Source organism: Mustela putorius, unplaced genomic scaffold (genome assembly GCF_011764305.1).
Source record: "Mustela putorius furo isolate JIRA1106 unplaced genomic scaffold, ASM1176430v1.1 tig00003942_pilon_pilon_pilon, whole genome shotgun sequence".
Lineage (NCBI taxonomy): Eukaryota > Metazoa > Chordata > Mammalia > Carnivora > Mustelidae > Mustela > Mustela putorius.
In genome coordinates this window covers 18577745-18600082 of record NW_025422087.1, presented here as the reverse complement: position 1 = coordinate 18600082, position 22338 = coordinate 18577745, and the positions used below count along the sequence as shown (strand labels likewise).

The following is a 22338-nucleotide window of genomic DNA, read 5'->3' as shown; positions in this document are numbered from 1 at the left end:
TATATTAAGCAATCCTTTACCCTATATCTCCCTCCAGATCAGCCTGGCCTCTTTTCTCCTCAGGGTATACACACAAACATGGGTATTGCCCATTGTATGAGGATGAATAGTGGCCAAGGAGCATAACTTTCATTTTGTAACAGAAGCCACTCGGTATTACTGACAAATGAAATTCAATTAATGTTTATCACACGCTCAACTAATGTTTAATGAACATTCATACAAGAGGTGCTTGTACGTCCTTTATCATGTTCTGACTCTCCTATCTATCCTATCTTAGTATGAGTTTTCTCTTGCCAGCTAGTACCGGGACGGAAGCAGTAAAACCAAAAGCAGGACTGGTCTTGAACAGATGCCAAGAAAGAACAGTGCCAACAGATTTCCAAAATGCAACCCATCCAGGGACTAAGAAATGAAGGCTAACCGAGACGGCCACAAATCTGACCAGTGGCCCTTTTAAGAGAAGGAATTACGGGTATAATTAAGTTCAAAATCTAATCAAAATCTTTTGATTAAGATAAAAAATCCTCAGAAACAAGGGAGGTTTGCAGTCATTTCTGAAAAATTAGCATGACCTACACATTATTGGCATGCAACCTCTCTGAAGGCCCCAAGCTGTATCCTATGGGTGTGTCTCCATAGTTTTCTGAAGCTGGTTATCTGACCAGCAAGTTTTTTTTTTTAAAGATTGTATTTATTTATTTATTTGTCATAAAGAGAGAGAGAGAGCATAGTAGGAAGAGCAGTAGGCAAAGGAAGAAGCAGGGTCCCTGCTGAGCACAGAGCCCAATGTGGGAGTTGATCCCAGGACCCTGGGATCATGACCTGAGCCAAAGGCAGACACTTAACCGACTGAGTCACCCAGGTGTGCCATGGTTAAAAGATAAATCTAAAGGATGGAAGTGAACTTCAAGCCTGCCTCGATGTGTCAGACAGCCTTTCTTCTGCTATTCCATGCACCCTCACTGTACCTGCTGCTAGGTCTTCTGATTCTGTGCGTGTCAGAGTTTCTAGTCTTTACTTCTATTCCAGCCCTGCGTTTATTTCCACAGTGCTGATTCTCCAAAGACTGACCCAATCTTTTTCAAATTTAAGACTCTCCAAGTTCTACCTTCAACTCTGTCCCTCCCTTTACGGGAATGAAAACAAGTGTCACTGAAGAATCAGGCTTCTTTTCCCCAATAGGGATACAAAAATATATAAAACACACATCCGACACTTGGGAGCCTGCAGTCTGTGGGAAGGATGGATCTATCCAATAATCTTGAAATAATGTGGTAAGTAAGGTGATAGGCATCTGTAAGGGTGTGCATAAGACTTTACATGAGAAATGGCAGCTAATGCCCAGAAGGACTTCCTTGAAATTCCCACAATACCTTAAAAGGCTTTCTAAGTTTTATTGGGAACTGAAGAATGTCAGTTAACCATGGTTACCTATACTAATATAATAAACACTCATGAGGATATAAACTGGGTATAAGTTGACTATTTCTGCCTTCTTAATATGTATCATTGTTTCTTTCTTTCTTTCTTTTTTTTTTTAAAAGATTTTTATTTATTTATTTATTTGACAGAGAGAGAAATCACAAGCAGGCAGAGAGGCAGGCAGAGAGAGAGGGGGGAAGCAGGCTCCCTGCTGAGCAGAGAGCCTGACGCGGGACTCAATCCCAGGACTCCAGGACCATGACCCAAGCCGAAGGCAGTAGCCCAACCCACTGAGCCACTCAGGCGCCCTGTATCATTGTTTCGATAAGACCCTAACCCCACAGGGACGCCTGGGTGGCTCAGTGGGTTGGACGACTGCCTTCGGCTCAGGTCATGATCCCGGAGTCCCGGGATTGAGTCCCGCATCAGGCTCCCAGCTCCATGGGAAGTCTGCTTCGCTCTCTGACCTTCTCCTAGCTCATGCTCTCTCTCACTGTTTCTCTCTCAAATAAATAAATAAAATCTTTAAAAAAAAAAAAAAAAAGACCCTAACCCCACATAGTGAACAAGGGTAGATGTTTTTGATTTGTATTTGGTCCTAATTATTTGAATATAGTTCTGCCCCGATCTCCTTCATAGCTCCCACTTTTGAAAAAGGAAGGGCACGGCTCTACAGAACAGTGAAGGAGTAAAAAGAGAGTGTGAGAAACTGTAATCCAAAATGGAGTCTGCTGAGAAGGACACAATGCGTGGTCACAGAAAAAGTAGCACCAAACGTGAGGTCAGTGAGCCCTCAAGTTTAATCATCCGGCAGGAGGGAAATTAATCTTTTCTCTCCAAAAGGAGGCTGCAAGTGTGGTCTTTATTCCCAGCTGCATTCCCTGGAGAACAAGGTGTTTCTTAGTTTAAGTGGAACCTAGGGCTGTGGACTTTGGCAGAATTCATAAATACGACTTTCTGAAGGAAAAAGGAAGGAGCAGAGGGGGGAAAAACCCCAGAGAGGACAACACATATGACCTGACAGTCTCATAGTGTTCATGGATTGAACAAACACTCACTTCAGTCATTGCCCCACAGAATGAAGATGCCTCCTGGTGTCTCTCTTTCTCTTGCCGTGTCGGGAAAAGAGTATGCTTTCTTGGACAAGCATTTGGAAGAATAAGTGTTTGTTTCCTGCACAGTTATCCCTAGACCATTTGTATACTTGTCTATAATTTTAATGAGCACAGGTCTGGGAAGAGGAAGAACAATCAGGAAACCAACGCAGTAGCCCAAGTGGGAAACGCTGAGGCACCAAGAAGGGACACAATGGTTGGAATGAAGAGAGCTACTCATGGAATGATCTGGTGACCAACTGGCCTGGTGACTGACTGGACCTGGCAGCTTCTCCATGAGATCTGCGAATTATGGATCTCAGGGGGCTTCCCTAAGAATGGCCTGTTTCCCCTTTCTTCTCTTATTCTTCCCCTTTTCCCGTCCTCAGCGTTTGTACCTACTCACCTTGAGGCCACAAGAGTAGTTTGGACTCCCACTTTCTGCATTACACACTCAGTAAGCATTTACAAAGTGGTTAACAGTTCACCACGACTGCCATACTTTGTACCCATCAGCCATGGACCAGACATAGTATGGTACTTAAACACTTCATGGACATTATCATGATAATGTCTTAACACACTTCTTAAAATCATTTTGTCGCCCCTACTTTGTTGCCCTTAGTACAGAATAAAACACAAGGCTCACACCACTCAGTTGACCTTGGATTTGAATTTCCATTTGTGTGACCCCAAAACCTTTCCACCAACCAAGCTACCATTCCCTGCGCATTTGCAACTTACAAAAGAAATAGACAACATGAGGAAGGGCGGGTCAGGACAAATAGGAGGAGTGTCAGGTTAAGTTTTGAGAAACACCTAGAAAAATAGAATTTCACGTATGAACAAGTTTGGGCTGCTGAGACAAGGCCAATGCAGGTGACAATGAGAAGGTGAAGTTATTTACACAAGATGTTGTAGAGAACACCTTAGAGCTGTCCCTTGAAGAAAGCAAGAGGCATAGAATGATGGAGCATTGAAGGTGAAAACTCGGTGGCCAAGAGGGTAGGACATAAAAGAGCAGAACTGGCAGGAAGCAGGACACGGATGGGGGATAGCGGGTAATGGATTCACTGTCTTGAGCTAAGAGGAATGAGCTACTTGACTTTTACAAGGCTGGATGTCTCACAGGGACATCTTAGAGTTATATTCAGTACTGGAAAGCAAAAAAAGAAAACTCCTTTTAGATACTGGGGAACAAATGTCTAATTTGAGCTCGTATTTCTGTGCAGCACTTTCAAGACTTCCTCTCATCCACTGAGCCCTCTTCGGTTTATCTTGCCTCAGGGTCTGTCTTCCCTCCTCTATCCTTGATGCTCTTCAGTTGCCCCTGATACATTTAGCTGATTTTTTCCAGTAAAGAATTAGGTGTCTGCCAAGTGGCCAGTTCCAGCCTCTCTCGTCTTCTCTTCTCCTGTTCTGCCCCTCTCTGCGTTTCTTACTACTTACATCTTCAGAGTTTCTTCTCTTTCTCCTCCCATGTCTGATTGCTTTCCTTTCTGGTGCACATTGATGCTCTTCCCCCCACCCCCCTTCTTCCTTTCACCCCACGGGCCAGACCTTGAGAAGCACTGGAGCCGGGGTACCAACAGCTGTCAGGTGGGCAAGGCTCAGCTGCACATAGCAGCCATTGGGCAGGGTAGTCACAGGAGGGAGGGGAGTATTTCCTTGTCACATCAACAAAGGCTAGGAAGGAGGGAAGCCTAGGAAGCTCCGGTCAAGAGATCTAGAGGACACGCTGGGGGTTCAGTGAGGAGGGGAGTACACGAGGAAAGCTCTGCGTTGTGACCTTCTGGGAAACGCGGAAGCCAGCTCCAAGCCCCAGTCACCCACCCTCCCTCTTGCCATCACACATAGAAGCAGCAGAAGGGAATTCTCAGGATCCCTTTGATCTCTTCCCAGTTCTGAGTCCTCTGTCTGTTTATCTCCCTCCTTCCCTGGCCCCCTCTTCCCTCTTTTTACACCCTGCCCAGTGGATGAGTCACTGCCCCTCCTCCCCACCCCACTGCCATCTGTTTTTCTAATGATGGCAGAAGATGAGCTGTTTTGTTGGCCCGCACGGTAACAAAGCATACTCCATGCTAGCATTTTCCCTGATGGACTCTCAGAGCGCTATTTTATTGGTGTCATTTCCCCCACCCAGTTTTCTCTTTGTCTCAAACCCCACCCTTTCCCCCTCTTTGGCCTCATGTAGATCCCAGTTTCCCAGAATTCGATAAAGAGAAACAGGGATACAGAAGAACCGAGGGACCGACAAGCATGTGGGTTGGGTGTGTGTTGGGGGGAGGGTGCTGGAAATCAGTGGCAGTGCAACAGCTCTTGCTAGCACACAGGGAGCAGCCAGTATTACCCAAGTGTCACCGCTAAGTGGCTTCATTCCTTGCAGTGAGAGATTTGGATGGCAAAACCTCTTGTGACAGAGGGGCTATCCCCAGGGTGAAAGGGTTTAAATCGTGTGTGTGTGTGTGTGTGTGTGTGTGCACGTGTGTGTGTGCACGTGTGTGAGAAGTGCCTGCTCCCCCACCCACCACCCAACCACCTCCCCACGTCAGGATTCCAGGATTCCTGCGTCAGTCTCCCTCAGTAAGGCTCTGCCTCGTTCTTGACTCTTCTTCACAATAACTCCTGTTAATCTAGCTAAGGAATTCACAGCATGCTAAATCCCCTACTAGAAGGCACTCCCCTGTGTGAAGAAGTATACAGGATTCCCTGAGGAAGTAAAGGTCTGATTCAAGTTGGTCAACGGTGGATTACAGGTCTACCTCAGAGGTTGAGCATATAAATGCATGCGTGCCCCAGGCAGTTGATGCCAAGGAGGGATGTGCACTAGGTAAGAAGCCATAGGGAGACGGGAGCATTTTGCTCAGCCCAGAGCAGCTGCCCTTCTGGAGTTGTAGCTGTTACTTAGAGCCAGCTAATTGTTGCCATGGTTGCCAGATAGCCTTTTTTTTTCAGGAGACAAATCCACACAAAGTGTTTCATACTGATTTTTACTGGGAGTATGTGTGTACGTGTGTGTGTGATATTATAAGTACACGTACAAGTTTTATGTGAAAGCCCAATTTTTAAATACTGGCAACCAAAACAAAATTGTTGTCAGACCCGGTGCTGGCCAGACAAACCTGTCTATAGGCCATTGGTCCGCAAAGCTCTGATCTAACTAAGCGCAATTAAGGTCCAGTTACGGAATCCCAAGACCATAAAAAATTCTGATTTGCTTTTAACTTCTTTTTTATTAGGTCTCATTTGCTTTTAACTTCTTTTTTATTAGGTCTCATTTAAAATGAGACCCTAGAGATTTTGCTAAAGAGAAGAAGAAGAGGATGAGGAAGAAGGAGAAGAAGATATGACAGAAGAAGGAAGGAGGAAGAAGAAAGAAGAAAAAAGGAAGAAGAAGAGAAATCCCAATATCTGTAATTTGGGAATTGGAGAGCTAAATATAAGTGATTAACCAAAGGACACAGGAGCAGGATCTTGAATTAGAAAGGCTCAACTCCTTGTGAGTTAAGCAGACTTAAAAACTCTAGTCTGGGTTGGGGGGCGCGGGCGTGCAGCTTACCTCACATGACTGAATGCAGTGGACCAGGACAGGGTCTGGGTGCCATTGACGCCGCCCAGTGCACACGATGCTCTGAAGGGGAAGATGAAAGAACAGAAAACAAAAATAGAGAGCCCTCATCAGTAAGAGAAGGGGCAGACCCTGAGCTCCCCTACCAGTCCCACCCCATTTCCTGAGGAGGGAGACCCCAGTTGTGTCCTATTGAGACAGCCGAGGCCGGGGCCAGCTGGTGCTTCCTCCAGAGCTGCTACTCCTGCCAGCTGGTACCAGGGTGGAGCTCTCATCCTCTTCATCCTCCTTCGCTCCTCTCTCCCAAGATACCAGAGTTTCCAGAGAGGTGTAGCTATAATTTTAAGAAAGCATCCTCTATGTTGTAATGAGTTTAATTTGGCTCTAGGCATAAGATTGTTTCCATTTGTTTTGAAGTTTTCAATAACATTACAAGAAATTGTGAGCTGCCTGGGTTGACCAGGAAGCACCAGGGATTTTTAAGGACTGAAAAAGGGCTGAGGGTTGAACTAAAAATGGATCTTAAGAATCCTAGACGATAAGATGTGAGTGTTCAGCAAAGAGCGGAGGAGACTGCACGATTGGCAGCTCTTGCTAGCACACTTATCCCTTCCTCACGGGAAATGAAAGAAGGTCTACGCATTGGTCAAGCAGGGTTAACGTGATGCCACGGGCTCAAAATGGCACCTGCATCAAGTGGGAAAGCGCAAGACCACGTTCGTGTTAAACACTGGTGATTGTCTTGGTCCCAGTGGTCATTTCCAGATGTGCATTTAAACAAACAGTCATCTACTCTTGCTTGAATGATGCTTGTCACTGAGCTTTTTCCTTTTAATTTTTGTATTTTAAAATTTGGAAAGATGCACTTCAGGAGAAGAGAAAGTCCCATAGGAGGCTTCAGGGAGAAAAGGAGATTCCCAGTCACTTGTAGACTTTCAATCGCACATTTTAATTCAGTGCACAAGGAATACGGTGCAATCGGAAGAAAAATAATACACTGTCGAATAGGAGTTTTACACAATGTAGTACTTCCGGTAACTGGAAATCATACATTCTAGAATGCTAAGATTATGCAATAATCAGATTGGAGACATTTGCATATATTAATATGTAGGTACCTGCATATGAACCTCATAGTTATGAGAATGGGAGTCTGCAAGATTTTCCTGGAGTTAATCACTTCAACTAAAGCTCTTCTTTCGCCACTTCTCTAAAGAGGGGATAAATACCATATATCCTAATAAATTCCAATACTCAAAATTCCACATTGTAATAGCATAGAAAGCGACTTGTTTTTAAGTTTTCATTGCACTGAGAAAAAAAAGGTTATCAAATCTATACAAAATTATACAAATACATAAGGTAAACACAATAGGGGTGTTCAGCCTACTAAAAACTGAGGTATTCTGCACAAAAGTCCACTTACGAAGGCCATTAAGAAGACCCCATATAAACAATGGCTCAGCTACCTGGAAAGGATCCTTGTTTATCTTTTAAAACCAGTATCAGTGAAACTCTATTTAGCTAGTGATGGTCTTGACTACTATTATTTAAAATATCCACGTTTTATGCTTTCTTGTTGTCACCAGATAATGGTAATAGCATGTAACAGGAAGTTTCACCCTGGAGATGTAAATACATAGCAGTCTTATTCCTTCTCACGGCACCACATTCCCTAAGGATCCCCTTTCCCCATCCCTATCAGTCAGACTCTCAAATTTATACAGGCTTCCAGCACTCTGAGCCAGATTCCCCAGTCAGCAAGAGGGGTCTGAATATTCACAAATCTAGCTGGTGCCCTTAAAGAGGTCAATTCTTCCACATAAGGGGATATTTAACCTTGGCACTCTCACAGGGTGTCCATGGCCAGAACTCTCCAGAACATTTTAACTGACTGTATCAGCTTCTCTTATGCCCTCTAAACCTTCTACCTCATCCATGTCATTTGTAAACGTAAGAGTATGGGTTTGCTAACACTTTAGAAATTCTAAGGCTATATTGCAAAGGGCAGGGGGAGAAAGAAAAGAAAAGAGTCTGTCTTTACTTGAGATTTTTTTTCGCTCTTTTATCCTATCATCTCCAAATGATGTTTGCTATCTTTGTATATTTATATAATTTTATTACTATGTTATACAGATTCCCAGGATATAAAAGGTAGAAGGGTGCACAATCTCCCTCCTTCTCCTGACCCCCAGCCATCCAAGTTCCTCCATTTGATTTTCTGTATTTTGTATCATTGCGGGGATAGTCTATGCCTAGTATATATATACATATATACTTCCAATTTGCCACGTACAAATGATAAAATACCATAATTTTATTTTGTACTTTGGTCTGCTGTTGGTTGCTTGTTTGTCTTTATTTCACTTCACAGTGTTCCCTGGGGTTCTGTCCATTTTATGTTATCTGGACTGTTGCATTCTATTGATTGCATAGTATTTCATTGCATGTATGAACCCCCATTTACTTACCCAGACCCATATTGATGGATATTTGGGTTATTCAGTCTTGTGCTCCAACAAACAATGCTACACATAAAACATTTCATATATGGGCAACTATATCTGTAGAATAAATTCATGATAGTAGAACTGAGAATATTCATCTCAATGATTCTTCAATGTTCTGTCATTCAGACATGAAAAGGTTTCAAACCGGCATCCTTCCTTAATCTCTAGAAAACTGCAAAAGCTTCTGGTACCTGGGTGATATGCCTTCCTAGACTGTGAAATCCTTGAGAATAGGGACTGTTTCCCACTCATATATCTTATCTCAGTGACTTAGAGATGATGTTTTATAAGCTTTTGTCGACCACTAAATATGATGTTGGAGCTCCAGGATTCTCCACAATCTTCTGGCCTCTGAATGACATTCATCCCATAAGAAAAGACATGCTTATGTCATTAATTGAACTACTACTTATTGATCAAAACCAGAGAATTTTAAATGTGTTTCAGGACCGAAATTTTAGGGGCATATTTGTGGTGGTGAGGTAAAAGAAGAGAGTGAAACAGGAAGAAAAACAATGGAAAGGGCTAGCTACTGGTGACATTAGTTAAATTAATTCAACAAAGAGGCCATTAGACTGAGGTGGCTCTGATCCATGGTAGCCCACGTAAGCAACCCAACATCTAAGCCTGTGAATGTTTCAAGGTTACGAAACTGCAAATTATGGACAACCAGTCACAAAGACTCAACTAGGCTTTAAGCTATAGCCAGTCAATAATTTCTTTACTTTCCTTCTGTTTTTTCTTTCTCTACCATAGAGTCTGTCCTAAGCTCCTCTTGTTGGAGCACTCCTAACCACTTTTGGTTTGATGCTGCCTGACTCAAACAGATTTTTGGTCAAATAAGCCCTTAAAATTTTTAATATGCATCAACTTATCTTTTAAGGATTCACTGTAACTTTCTTATTTTCTGGAATATTTTTGACAAATTATGATAGTGTATATTACATTTGAAAAGCTATAGGAAATAATTGAAAGATCAACCTTATAGCCTCTTTCCAGCTTTATCAAATCTTAACAATTTGATGGCGTCTGCTTCCAGGATTTAAGTCACTAGAGATTCAATTAATGTCCCCTCATTCTCCTTTCTTCCTCCCTACTGGTAACAACTATTCTGAATTTTAAAATTATTATTTCTATACAGTTTTATGTAACTACTGTTATTATACTACTAATAAGCTACTTTGCAGGTGACTTGATTGTGAACAAAGATTTGTTTTGAAGTCTCCAAAAGGAAACCGTTTATGAGATACCAGTTTAAAGATTTCCTCTTGGTTGGGCCATTTACAAATTTTTTAAAAGTAAAAAGGGAAAAAGGGAAGAACAAAATGAAGGTGGGAGGGGGAAAGAGAGAGAGACAGAAAGAAAGAGAGAGAAGGAAGGGGGGAGGGGAAGGGGAAGGTCATAAGGCAATTGACGGCTATTGCTCGGTTAAATGTCTCACTAAAGGTCACAAGACTGATGGTAAGCCAACACTAAGGTCTAACACAGAATTGCTCAATTGTTTTTTTTAATCAGGAATAGTTACTTGACAGAATGCGCTGCTAATCACAACAGACCACAAAGTTCTGCTGCTGCCCAGGTTTGTGACAATTTCCTTATTACTACATGTGTATGCAACCCTAAATAAAATACAGCCCTGTTTTTGCGTGTGTCTTTGGACAGTCGCACATTACCCTGCAGTTTGCTTTTCAGTTCTTCTTCCCCCATCCTCCAAGACTGTCTTGGACTCGATGCCTCGAGACTCACTCAAACCAAAAGCAGACACTTCCATACTTGAAACTGACGAAAAAGAAGGTTTTTTTCATGACTCATGTCTGAGGGATTTGTTCTCCCACTGATGTGTGTGTGTGGCAAGTGTCACTGGGGCTGTTACACAACTGCGCCCATCCAGAGGACACTCTGAGGGAAGAGGGCAAGGATGAGGAGACAAGAAGACAGATGGGAGGGTGAGACCAGCTAGTGGGACACTACGGCTCCTGGGGGACACTGTCTTCTTTTTCTCTTCCTGCTTCTCTCTCCCTCTTAAAACGTTTTGTTTTTGCTTAAGGAATTACTAATCCTTTGGGGACCAATTTGGGAAAACAAAGTCAGAAATTACACGATTTGTTTTGACTGAGCGATTCTAGTGAAGAGCTGGGGGTGCGGCAAGGGAGGGCTTCCCTGCAGTGCTGCGCATCTCACAAACCTCCCATTTGGAACCACAGGAAAATCTCATTAGTTTGGACTTCACTAATTCCTAATTGTGATGTACTAAAAAAAGAAAAGAAAAGCATTGTTCAGTCTGTGAAAAACGAATTTACGAAGCAAACTAATAGAGGAAATGAGATGTTATGATGGATGCTTTTGTACTTCAGAATGGAACGCTTTCAAGTATAATTACGTGCAAACAATTGCCACATTATGTATATAAAAAAAAAATCACCTCCCCATGAAATCAGAGTCTTGATGGACCACGTCTTTCCAACATAAGTCAAAAATGTTAATTTTCCCATTTAAGTGGTAAATCTCAAAATATAATAAAACATTCCCTCAACACAGTGGTTAAGGAAAACCATAAAAATTCAACTTTACATAGGCCTTTGGAAAAATCAAAACGTTTGCCTTGGGAAAGAGCTCTGTGGAGGCAGGAGCTACTCTCTTCTACGGGCTCTGGTTTTGGCAACCCGTTTGGAGCAAGGGACTAAATGAGTCATCCGCTGAGGAGATCTGGGGATGAAAATAAGACATCATTCCTACCCGCAAGAATCTTCCAGCTTAGAGGTAGAAGGACAGAAAAGAAGAAAAAGGAAGGGAAACAATGAAGAAGAGGGAAATACAGGGATGAGAAAAGCACAGAGTGCTCCCCACAGAAGTCTGAGGGGAGCTCCTCCCACGCCCTCAGCTCAGGCTCCCCAGACCACCAGGTGTGTGGGTACTGCCGGGGAGTTGTGGGAGGCTGTGGGGCAAAAGCTCGTGCTTCTGGGTGTGAGCAACGCTACCGACTAGGCATGTGGCTGTCGTCTGTATCCTAACTGCCAGATTCCATTACTCAGTCACAGAGACTGGCAGGCCTTTACTTGAGTGCCAAGAAGCCCTTTTGTTTGGTGTCCTGTCTTTCTGCCAGGTATTTCGCGACAGATGTCATCACCATAGAAATGTCTAGATCTCTGTGTACAGTAGGTGAAGGAGAAAGACACCATTACAAAAACAAAAGGCCCAGCATGTCCACCTGAGCATTTCAGATCCTCACCTCTTGTCTCCCACAGCCAGTATGCCCTTGAGTCATTAGAAATAACCGTCATTTTCATCTGGACTCTCAGTCTCACAACCGAAGCGGTTAGATGTTGCTTCTTTAGTCAGTGTTCAACTAGGAAATGCTGAATGGCCATTAACTTCCTTCCCAGCCCCATTTGTAAAAGGGGCAGAAAAAAGAAACACATGATCTACATGTTTCTGTCTACACTCGTGGGTGCACACCAGTGAGCAGAGTATACAACCCAGAGGATTTTATGTTTTCTCTTTCATAGAGATAACTGGTGATATCTGTTCAGAGGGGAAGGAAACTTCCAAAAGTAAGATTTGTACTAAATGAACCGAAATTTCGTTTTTACTCACTTCAGAACTATAGGCTAAAAACTGGGTAAGACAGCTCAGAAGTGTTATTTTTAATTTTCACAACAGCCCTGCAAGATAGAGAATATTATCCTGGCCCTTGCTGCTGAAGAGGCAGAGGCCACCAAAGGGTAAGTATTTGAACTCAGGGGGACTTCACTCTTCTTTAAGCCAGTTGCTACTTCGAGTTGTTTTTCATCAAAACCCCAGGTTCCCTAAGTTCTCAGAAATTCTCCCTTTAATAGGGAGTATATTATTCGAGAAGTCAGATATCGTTTGCAGGTATAAAAACCTGTAGAACCCCAGGGGAAGGCAAATAAGGTTTGTGAGCATCTCAAAAGTATACTTGTTGGTTCTTTAGAAACAATCTCTTTCACAATAGGGAAAAGTAGAATTATAGAAAACTGTCTCTCTAAATTATTTTTGTTAAAATATGTGCTGTCAAAGCGAGCACTAAATTATTTTTGTTAGAGAAGGAAGAAAGGAAATAAGAGAAGTGTAGGAATGAGGGGATTCTTATAATTGAGAGGAGTGTCTTCTTTTCTATTTGATGAGCAAGCTAATCCAAGTACACTGCAGGGGAAAGAAACAACTATGGCAAATAGGGTGATTCAGGGGAGATGACATTGGACTTGGGATCAGAGAAGTTGATTGCACTTCTTTCTCCACTTCCAGCGTCAAGCTTGAACAGATCATCCAACGTCAACTTTATTGGTCAAAACGAGGATAATTAAATCCTGCTTTCCTAGTGTATTGGTTTGTGATAAGATTAAAATGAAATTATGAAATAAAATGAAATTAAATGAAATACATAAAAATATATATTTTATATATACAACTTTGAAAACAATAAAATGTTATCCAACTGTAAGATACCGTTTTTATTACAAAGAATGAAGTCATTGGAAGCAGACTAGAGAAAATGATGCAACTGAATTCATTTGCTCTGTAGTCTTGCCAGATATAAAGGTATTTGAAGTATTGGAGATAGGGATTCGCACGAAATAAGGAGATCACCATTTACAGAACAAAGGAGTCAGGCTCCAAACAGACGTGCTTGTATTTAAAATATTACTGTTGCCAGCATTTTATTTGGTAATAGCAGTGTCTTTCAAAGCATTACAGTGGAATGCTGGGTGTGCTTTGTGGCATCGCCAGTCTCTCTGAAAGGTGGAACCCAGCTCTGTCTCTCTTACAAACTGCCCAAGTGATTCTTAAGGACACCAAAATTTAAGATCAAGCGCAATACAGAACAAACCCCAAGATAAATCAATGTAAGTTACAAGGATTTTAATGAAGAGTTTCATTTAACACAACTGCTTTGGCTTATAAGGCATTTTCTCTTATTTATGAGGACAAGTTTAGATTTCCCGCTGCTCAGGAGCTACTGGATGCCATGGAATAGCAGACATCATGAAATCATATATGGCTCGTGTATAATCTTATCTCTGAGGACCTGGGAACACAAGAGTAACCTCATCGCAATTCCTGTTGCTTCCACTGATTCCTTTCTCTTATTTTCTGTTATGATAAAATTTTAATTTCCTAAAAACAAAGCATCCCATGTGAGCTTTTTTTTTTTTTGGTGGGGGGAAACAAGGCTCCTTTATTTCATTATATCTGTGGAATTGTTGAGAGAGTCACAGATGACAGCGTCTTTGGACGTTCTATGATAATTCATGTTAACCACTGAATTAACACTGGGTTTTCTTTGGGCATAAAGAATCTTGATTTGGGTTATGTTATCAATTATGTATTTAACTTTTAAAATTCTGACCTTTGGATGTTTTCTCAGGACAAATTACTCTTGCAAAGTAAGGATGAGGCTCATTTTGTGAGTTCTTACATTACTTCCTCCATGTTAGAAGAAGGAGCTAATTACTTCCCTTTGTTTTCACACAGAATAGGACACAAGTCTCAAAAACTCCAATAAAGTGAGAGTTCCTCTAAAATTATGCAAATTAGGATCAGGATATCTGTATCCCCAAATCACAAAGAAGGTCAGTATCATTGATGATGGGCAGAGCAGATAGACGTGAGGGAAATCATCCTGTCTCTAGGAAGAATGGCACCTAATCAAGAAACAGTGTTCCTCATCAAGGACAGAGTTAATTTCTATCCATGTTTCTCATCTGATACTCATGCTAACCTTATGAAATAGCTATTATGTCTATCCTACAGACAAAGGAATGGAGGCACAGAACACTAAAATTGCCTAAAATTATCCACCTGATGAATAACAGAGATTATGAGTTAAAACTCAGGTTTTTTAAAAATACATTTTTGATTCTAAGGTCTACAACATTTCTGTGATGCTATCAGCCTCAAAATCATGCCTGAATAACCTGTTTCAAAACCTGGATTTACTGACTAGACCAGGGTCATGACACATGCAATGATACAGACAATAACACTTAATGTTTGGCTTAAGGAGAAAAAGGTACTCTGCATTTTCTCTCTGGGGTGGGCAACTTGAAAGTGACAAGGATGTGATTACATAGTCGTGCAGAGCTGCTGAAATGGCCCAGTTTGTCTAGGAAGCAGACATTCACTTTGAAAGTAGAAAACGGTGCAACAATTTCTTTGCTTGCTCAATTAATTTTTATAAGACACCAATGAGGTTCCCAGTACTGGAAAAGTCACTAGAAATATAATTGTAAAGAAACAGCTATGGAATAGGGGCAAATAAATAATAATGACTCCCCTGAAGGACAGTTAAGAAAAGGAGGCTTTCAAAAAATAGAAAATATCGTTTTCTAGTTTGGAAACAGTCAACGCCTCCGGTATTGGTACCCCTGCTATCTTCATGGAGACAACCAAACTTCTCTTCTTTGAATGCGCCACTTAGAAAACAGAAATGGGAGACCCCCAATCACTGGAAGGCCTGCACTCTGGCCTCCCCAAACCGCACTAACTGCTCTCACTGGATGCCTTTACAGGGAAATGGATGGAGAAGAGTTCCTTAAGCAGTTTATGTCTCAAGAGGAAGAAAAGGGTCTGAAATATCCTAAGCCTTTCCCCCTTCGGCTTCTAATGGAGAAAGAGAAGTCTTTTCCTAGGGGAAGAAGAATTTAAGGGGCTGAAGGAGAAGGTCTAGACCATCTGGCACTCCATGAAACAGGAGGCAAGGGCTCTTCCAGGACTCTTCCTCCGGGTGCTGTAATTCCAACTAGAAGTGGGACGTAAAGTCTAAAAACGCCAGGGGTGGGAGAACCAGGCAAGGTGTTTCGCTGGCTCTCTCCTTCCCACCCCAATCCAGTCTTCACCCTGCCCTCAGGCTCCTGGTTTGCTCTACCCTGCTCAGTGTCCTCCTTCGGTTCTTTGTCCTGGGAGGGGCATGGCCTGCTCTGTAGGATCTCACCCACCTGCCTCTCCCTGTCTCATCCTGCCAGTACCCATCTTTCCTCTCCCTTACCACCACACATACCCGTGGTTTCAGCCACAGAGAACTTCTTACCATTCCTAACCCTCTAGAACATTCCTCATGATCATAGTTTATGACCCAGAGGAAAAGCCTCCTGGTCCTTGGATTCTTCTTGAAGCTCCTGAGCAGAAGAATTGGTTGCTTCCTCCTGGGTGTTCCCACAGCACTTCTACCACAACCAAACCACTTCCCGTGTTGCACTCTTATAAATGTTTTCATGGCCAGATTGTAAGTCTCATAACTAGAAGGACTATCATTTTCTCATCTCCATATCCCCAGCACTTAGCCCCGTTCCAGGGCACACAGTAAGCCCTAACAACTGTTTGTTCAATGAACAACGGACTGAATTAATAGGGTGCGCTACTCCCCAGGCCCCTCTCCTGAATCGCACTTGGAGTAGTTTTTTCTGATCCTCCTGCTTTGACACAAATCCCTGCTAACACAGCACAATTAGCCTGTGAGAAAAAAGAAGCAATCTGAGGATGGTTTCCAAATGTCGAACATCTCTAGGTGACCCTATAAGAACAGTCTTCCAAGGATTTTCTTTGTTAGAGAGTCTAATAAAGCAACTGAGCTCCCAGGCTCTGTGTTATCCCAACTCGCCCCACTCTAAGGAGAAATAACTAATTTAGCACATGATCTTCTCCATCCAGATCTTGTACAGCCTTCTCTTCCTCATTTTCATGTATTTATTCTCAAATACTCATTAAGCACTTTCTGCCTACTAGGAACAGTTATAGCATCAGGGGACATAGTAGCGAATGGAACAGACAATATTCCCTCCATGGGCTTTTAATTCTAGCAGCAGAAAGGGGTATGGAATAAGATAAATAAGGAAAATATATAGCATGCCTGGTAATGGTAAGTCCTCAGGAGAAAAAAAATAAAAAAGGGACAGGGGGACAAAGGTTTTAGGGGAGTTAACATTTTGGATAAATCGTCAAACAGGGTCCCTGGCATTTGAGTAAAATTCTGAAGAAAGCCAAGGAGCCAGACATGAGGAAGCCTGGGAGAAGAGCATTCTAAGCAGAGGGAACCACAGAGTAAACGTACTGTGGTGAGAATGTGCATGGCTTTCTGAGAATCAGCCATGAAACCATTGTGTGAAGATCAGAGTGGGCCAAAGAAACCCTATAAGGGATGAAGTCAGAAAGGTAAGCGTGATCATTGGAGGAGAGGAGGCCACGGAACTGAGAACCCAGGTTTTGGAAGTGTCAGGGGTATGGAGATTGAAATCAGTGAATCCTATAGGAGTATCAGCTAATACAACATGACCCAGGAGTCAAAGTGTTTAAGAAATAAATGGGGGGAAGAAACCCAGGAGTTAGAAGATGTCAAAAGATGATGTTTGCTCTATTGGCATTAGATTCAAATGTGGGGAACTCCAGAGAGGAGACAGGGAAAATGGTTTGGAAGTGGCCCTGAGGAGACAGGAGGGCAGGTGCCCCTCTCCTGGGCCCAGGGGAGAAAGCAGGGAGGGGAATCCTCAGGGTTTCAATGGAGAATACAAACCAAAGGGTAGCCCAGAGAAGAGGCTGTCAAGGTAGTGGGTCCTGCCCACAACTGACTGATCTCCAGGGCGCCCAGGGAGAAGATCTCAGGGTTCAGAAAGAGTAGGCAGGAAAGGCAGCTCTCTCTTACTCTCTTTGGTCATTCTTTCCCTGTTTTCAGTTTCATCTTCATCTTTTCCAAATTATCTTTCCCTCTCCATCCTTCTGTCAACTTCCTTCATTTCTTTGTGTTCTTCTAAGTTCTCCTGTCCTATTTTTCATTAGTAGTAATCTTCTTTTTCCATTTTCTTCCTGAATTACCATTCTTTATGGCTCTAACTCTTCTTTCTAGATTATCTTTTTAAGTGTCCTTTGGGTAGGGGCCATTTTTAAAAAATCAAGTTTCCTCTTTTCTCTTCCTGATATTTAATTCTTCCCTCTAGGAATGATCCATGTGGTTGTTTGCTTTAAGGATGCTTTGAAAGCCTCGGAAATTACTCCAGGGAATATACTGTCAGTTGAGGATTTCCCAGTAGTCTTACATCCTTGACACATAAAAAATGTCCCTTTCCTCACCTGGACTTTGACAGGTACCATCCAGTGCTCCAGAGTGTCAGCAGTGATGTTCTCAGGCAGAATTACAGGATCACTAGGGGGAATTACGCACGTCGGGGAACACACTGCACCTGAAAGAACAGAAATTTACAGCAGAGACTTGAACTTCTTAGATCTCTGTCTTTTTCATCCTGCAATAAAATAACTTTGACTTTTTTAAAGAGCAATTACCGTCTACATTTTGGGTCACCACATTATCATGGTTATAGGCAGGGCTCATATTCATGTACTATGCACCTGTAAGGATAATTCTACACTCGTTGCTAAAGATCCACTACCCCAACTTACCTTCCCTTGAAACAATGCCCACTCCTCTTTCTGATGCAGTATGGCCCCTCCTCTAGATACTCTGAATCCCTGCATGATCCAGCCATTAAAAGTTTAACTCCTGCCTGGGTAGCTCAGTGGGTTTAGCCGCTGCCTTCAGCTCGGTTCATGATCTCAGGGTCCTGGGATCGAGCCCCGCATCGGGCTCTCTGCTCAGCAGGGAGCCTGCTTCCCTTCCTCTCTCTCTGCCTGCCTCTCTGCCTACTTGTGATCTCTCTCTGTCAAATAAATAAATAAAAAATCTTTAAAAAAAAAAAAAAGTTTAACTCCTGGTCCTGCAGACCTCCAAGACCCTACTCTAGGACTGGCCAGCCAAAGACTAAGCTGACTGACTGATGCCTTTTAAGTACATTCAATATGATTCCTGCTTATATGATCTCTGGAAGACTTATAATCATAGCAGTTACTACCTAAGGAATTTACCGGCTGGAGAAAAAAAAAATGGCCCAGACATTATGAAGGCAGATTTATAATGTCTATTGTTCCACTGAAGATCATTATGCCGGCAGCCAAGAAACCTATGTGATTAAAAGAGGAAGCAACAGGAAATTAGAAGCAGACTTTGGTCATGTGTTAGCCTCCTGAAGGAAAATCTTGCTCTGCTCCTTTGTATGTGGGGCTCAAGTATCTTCTAAAACTCTATCCAAAGATGACATACTCCCAAGGTTCTCTGTTTCCTCATCTACAGATTTGTTCATTTCCAAGCTTCTCTTTGGCTCTCACTGAATCTACCTCTATGTTTTTTTTGCAAACTTGTAAAATAATTCAAAATGCTACATGACTCCTAAGAGCTTTATATATGTGAGTGTGTGACATTTTAATGCAGAAATTAGAGAGTGGGGAGATGAGACTTTGCTCATGAAACACCACTCAAGAGGCCCTGTCCCAGCACCCCACTACTCCATGCCTGGTTGTGAGATATCTTGGGGGCAAAGAACAACCTAAAGATGGTAGAGAACCATCTCTGAAACTAACGAACTTTCTTATTCACTCAAATTACGCCCACTGGCATTATACACTTAGAATGGCTTGAAATTACTCCTGACTTGGGAAGCCTGGGTATCTCAGCCAGCTGAGCATCCAACTCTTGATTTTTGGCTCAGAGTCATGAGATCAAGCCCCATGTTGGGCTCCATGCTTGGTACAGTGTCTCCCTGAGATTCTCTGCCTCCCCTCCCTCCGCTTATGTGTGTCCTCTCTCTCTCTCTCTTGCTCTCTAAAATAAATAAATAAATAAAATCTTAAAAAAATATTATTCCTTGCTTATGCAGTTCAGAACTCAGGGTTAATCTTACAAAGTTTTCCATAAACAGCATCTCTTTTCTGTGATGCTTAGGTCCAGCCAGGGCCAAATTGAATTAACATCACTATAAATCAGCTCCGACCACAGAGACCCTTAGTTGCCATTACTTGATTAAGAATTTGCTTGTAGGTTCTGGAGCCTGGTCCCCTGTAGGGAAAGAACGGTTGAAGAGCAACCTAAACAAATGCAATCTCAAATCATCCCTTTGAGGAACTGTCTGCTCCAGTAACAACTGCCGGAAGACCAGAGAAGGGGCCCAGCACATGCATGGTGCTTGGCTACACATTCCCACCCTTCCTCTTGGACTAAACTCAACTCCTGCCACAAATAACTCCACCTCCTGCCTGCAGCGAGTGGGGAACATGACCAGACATTCCACAAAGAGCTCAGTAGCCACACCAATGTCACCGGCATGTGGAAGGGTAAAAAGAAGGAGTTTGACATAAATTTTATTTTTTTACTGAACCACCTAAAAGTCAACTTGCACTTCCATCTACTCCTCAGGGAGAACAATGGCTTGGACTCAAACTCCAGCCAGGCCTAATAAAAGGATTATTTGAAAGCAGAATTTACAACCTCTTCCCAAACTTACCAATTCCGTATCCCTGTTCACACTTGTACTCCACAAAATTCAGCTCCGAGGTGGGTGGTGGGCATTCCCCTTGCAGGTTCTCACACAACTTGAACTCCTCAGTCCACAGTCCCTCCTTAGTGCAGAGGATGGGACGCTAGAATATCAAAGGTAAACACGTCCGTGCTTGTTTTGTTAACTTCATTTAGAGCAGGGGAAAAAAGTGGTCTGATGACATGGTAGTGTTCTCCAACTCTTAGAACCTGGACTAAAAGATACTTTTGAAATAATAAACTATGTTGTTATTGACCGAAAAAAAAAAAAAAGTCAAGACAATCTTTTGATGTTTGGATGTGTAGAAATCATGAACAATTTTGTCTTTAATGAAATTTATTAACAATGTGTTGGATATACGGATTCTGTGAACTGTTAACTGTAGCCCACATATTTGGAGATATTTTTGGAATTTTTTTCACAGATGGTGTTGTTTTGCATGGATTCATCCATACAAGCACACAAACGCTGCTTGTAGCAAATGTCAGATTTTTTTTTTCAAGGGGGTATGATCCGGTGGAACCAATTCATAATTTTCCCAAAGGTATTTTTACTTTCTGCTTAAATAGACACATCATAGTTGCTTTTGATCTCACCAAAATTTTATTCCCTTTCTCCATATGTGTGCTGGTTTGTGTGACTCTTGGCTCCACATCCCCAATAATCACAAAGGATACTGTACACAGTTCACAGAGAAAACAGTGTTAACTCACAAAACCCAAGAAAGCAAGATTTTAGAAACTGTAGATAACTCTCCCTTCATCTGGGGCCAACTCCTTGAGGCCTTAAACAATCAGTGCAAACGGATGTGTTTGATTTCTCAGGAGTCTCATTTCATGGCATGTTCTTTTCACATCTGTCCAGCAGTGCTTACCTTGGAGTGCTGGACACTGAGACAGACATGTGCCAGGAGAGTAGTCAAGGTCATTGATCTCTGCGTAGGAAGTCGGCTTAACTTCCTGTCTCATGTGTGTGTGTGTGGTGCTTGAAAAGAGTCAAAACTAAAATTGATTTTAATCACATAACCATGATAAGACTGTGGTTTTCATTTGAGACCTCTCATGCCAAAATACTAGGGAGAATGGTAGTCAAATAGTGTTTTCAGCTTAGCCTTTGCTGAGAAATTTGTGTTTCAGTTCAGGACTCTGTTCTATTGAAAAATACATCAGCTTTCAGAGCCAGGTTAGGTCAGTGGCCATCCATGGGAGATAATCACACTGCCAAATAAAAAGCCCGTCATTTTTTGGAATTTACCCAGGAACCCAACCCATCAGGTTTTTCCTTTTCCTTTTATCCAAGAGGAAGTTCTAAACTATTCCAAAAATGGGGTTATCTTCCGAATTTTCTATTGAATAATATCAACACAGCTGCATAGAATCCCAACTTAGTAAGCCCCTGCTTATTGGGATTCGCTCTGATCATTTCTAGTCAACATTCTTGGATTGGTCATCAAGATTAGAGCACAGTCTGATCCAAAACCAAGTTCAAGTCATCTTACCCTTCCACTTTCTTGGTTACAGTTGAGCATGCACTGGCTGTTGAGCTCAAAGCCGTTGGTACATTCATACATGCCTTCAAAGACAGGAGAAGGGGGCTCACACACCACTGGGACGCAGCTGCCTTGCTCCCAGATTCCACCCTCCAGGCACTGTATCTTCAGGAAATTGCTGATGAGACATGAAACAAAATAGCCCATTAGACTCCCACAAGGAGGTCATGGGAGAAGACTGGGTTCTCAGTGATATGGCATAAGGATTAGCAAATAGGTAGGAGCAGTTGGTTCTGGTTAACCAGATGTCCTCTCTCACCAGTCTAACTTCTAAGTCATGGATGTAAAAATTGTAGTGTACACTTAGCAGTGATAGCAACAGCTATCCTATGGTATCGGCATACCTTGGAGACATGGCAGGTTCCATTCCAGACCACCATGATGGGAGATCTCGCAATAATGAGAATCAAATGAATTTTTTGGCCTCCAGTGCATATAAAACTTATGTTTGTACTATACTGTAGTCTATTAAGTGTGCAATAGCCTGAAAGTATGCAAAACAATGAAAGCTTAATCACATCTAGATTTTTATTTAAACTGAGAGACACGTGACTCTTCCTTTTACTCAAACACTTAGAGAACTTTGTAGTGTTATTAAACAGACTAATTCCAGTTTTGTTTTTTCTCAGGGTATATTCTGGCCCACGGAAAGGGAGGAAAGTGGGAGAACAACAGTTGGTCCGTGAAGCAGTCAGAACACATACAACATTTATTGATTAAGTTTGCTGTCATATGGTTATGGTTCATGGTGCCCCCAAACAATTACAATAATAACATCAAAGAATACTGATCACAGATCACCATAACAAATACAGTA

The 22338-nt window shown here is 42.3% G+C and overlaps 1 protein-coding gene across 1 annotated transcript in view; it reads right to left on the bottom strand.

Annotated features, from left to right (window-relative positions):
• The window catches only part of PAPPA2 (pappalysin 2), a 288850-nt gene that overhangs the window by 32645 nt on the left and 233867 nt on the right, over nt 1-22338 (bottom strand). Inside the window, exons 17-20 of the mRNA XM_013061142.2 lie at nt 21471-21639; nt 19940-20075; nt 17679-17788; nt 6079-6150 (exon numbers count right to left, since the gene is read on the bottom strand). Coding sequence (XP_012916596.1) covers nt 6079-6150; nt 17679-17788; nt 19940-20075; nt 21471-21639 — 487 coding nt within the window. The remainder of the gene's footprint in view (nt 1-6078; nt 6151-17678; nt 17789-19939; nt 20076-21470; nt 21640-22338) is intronic.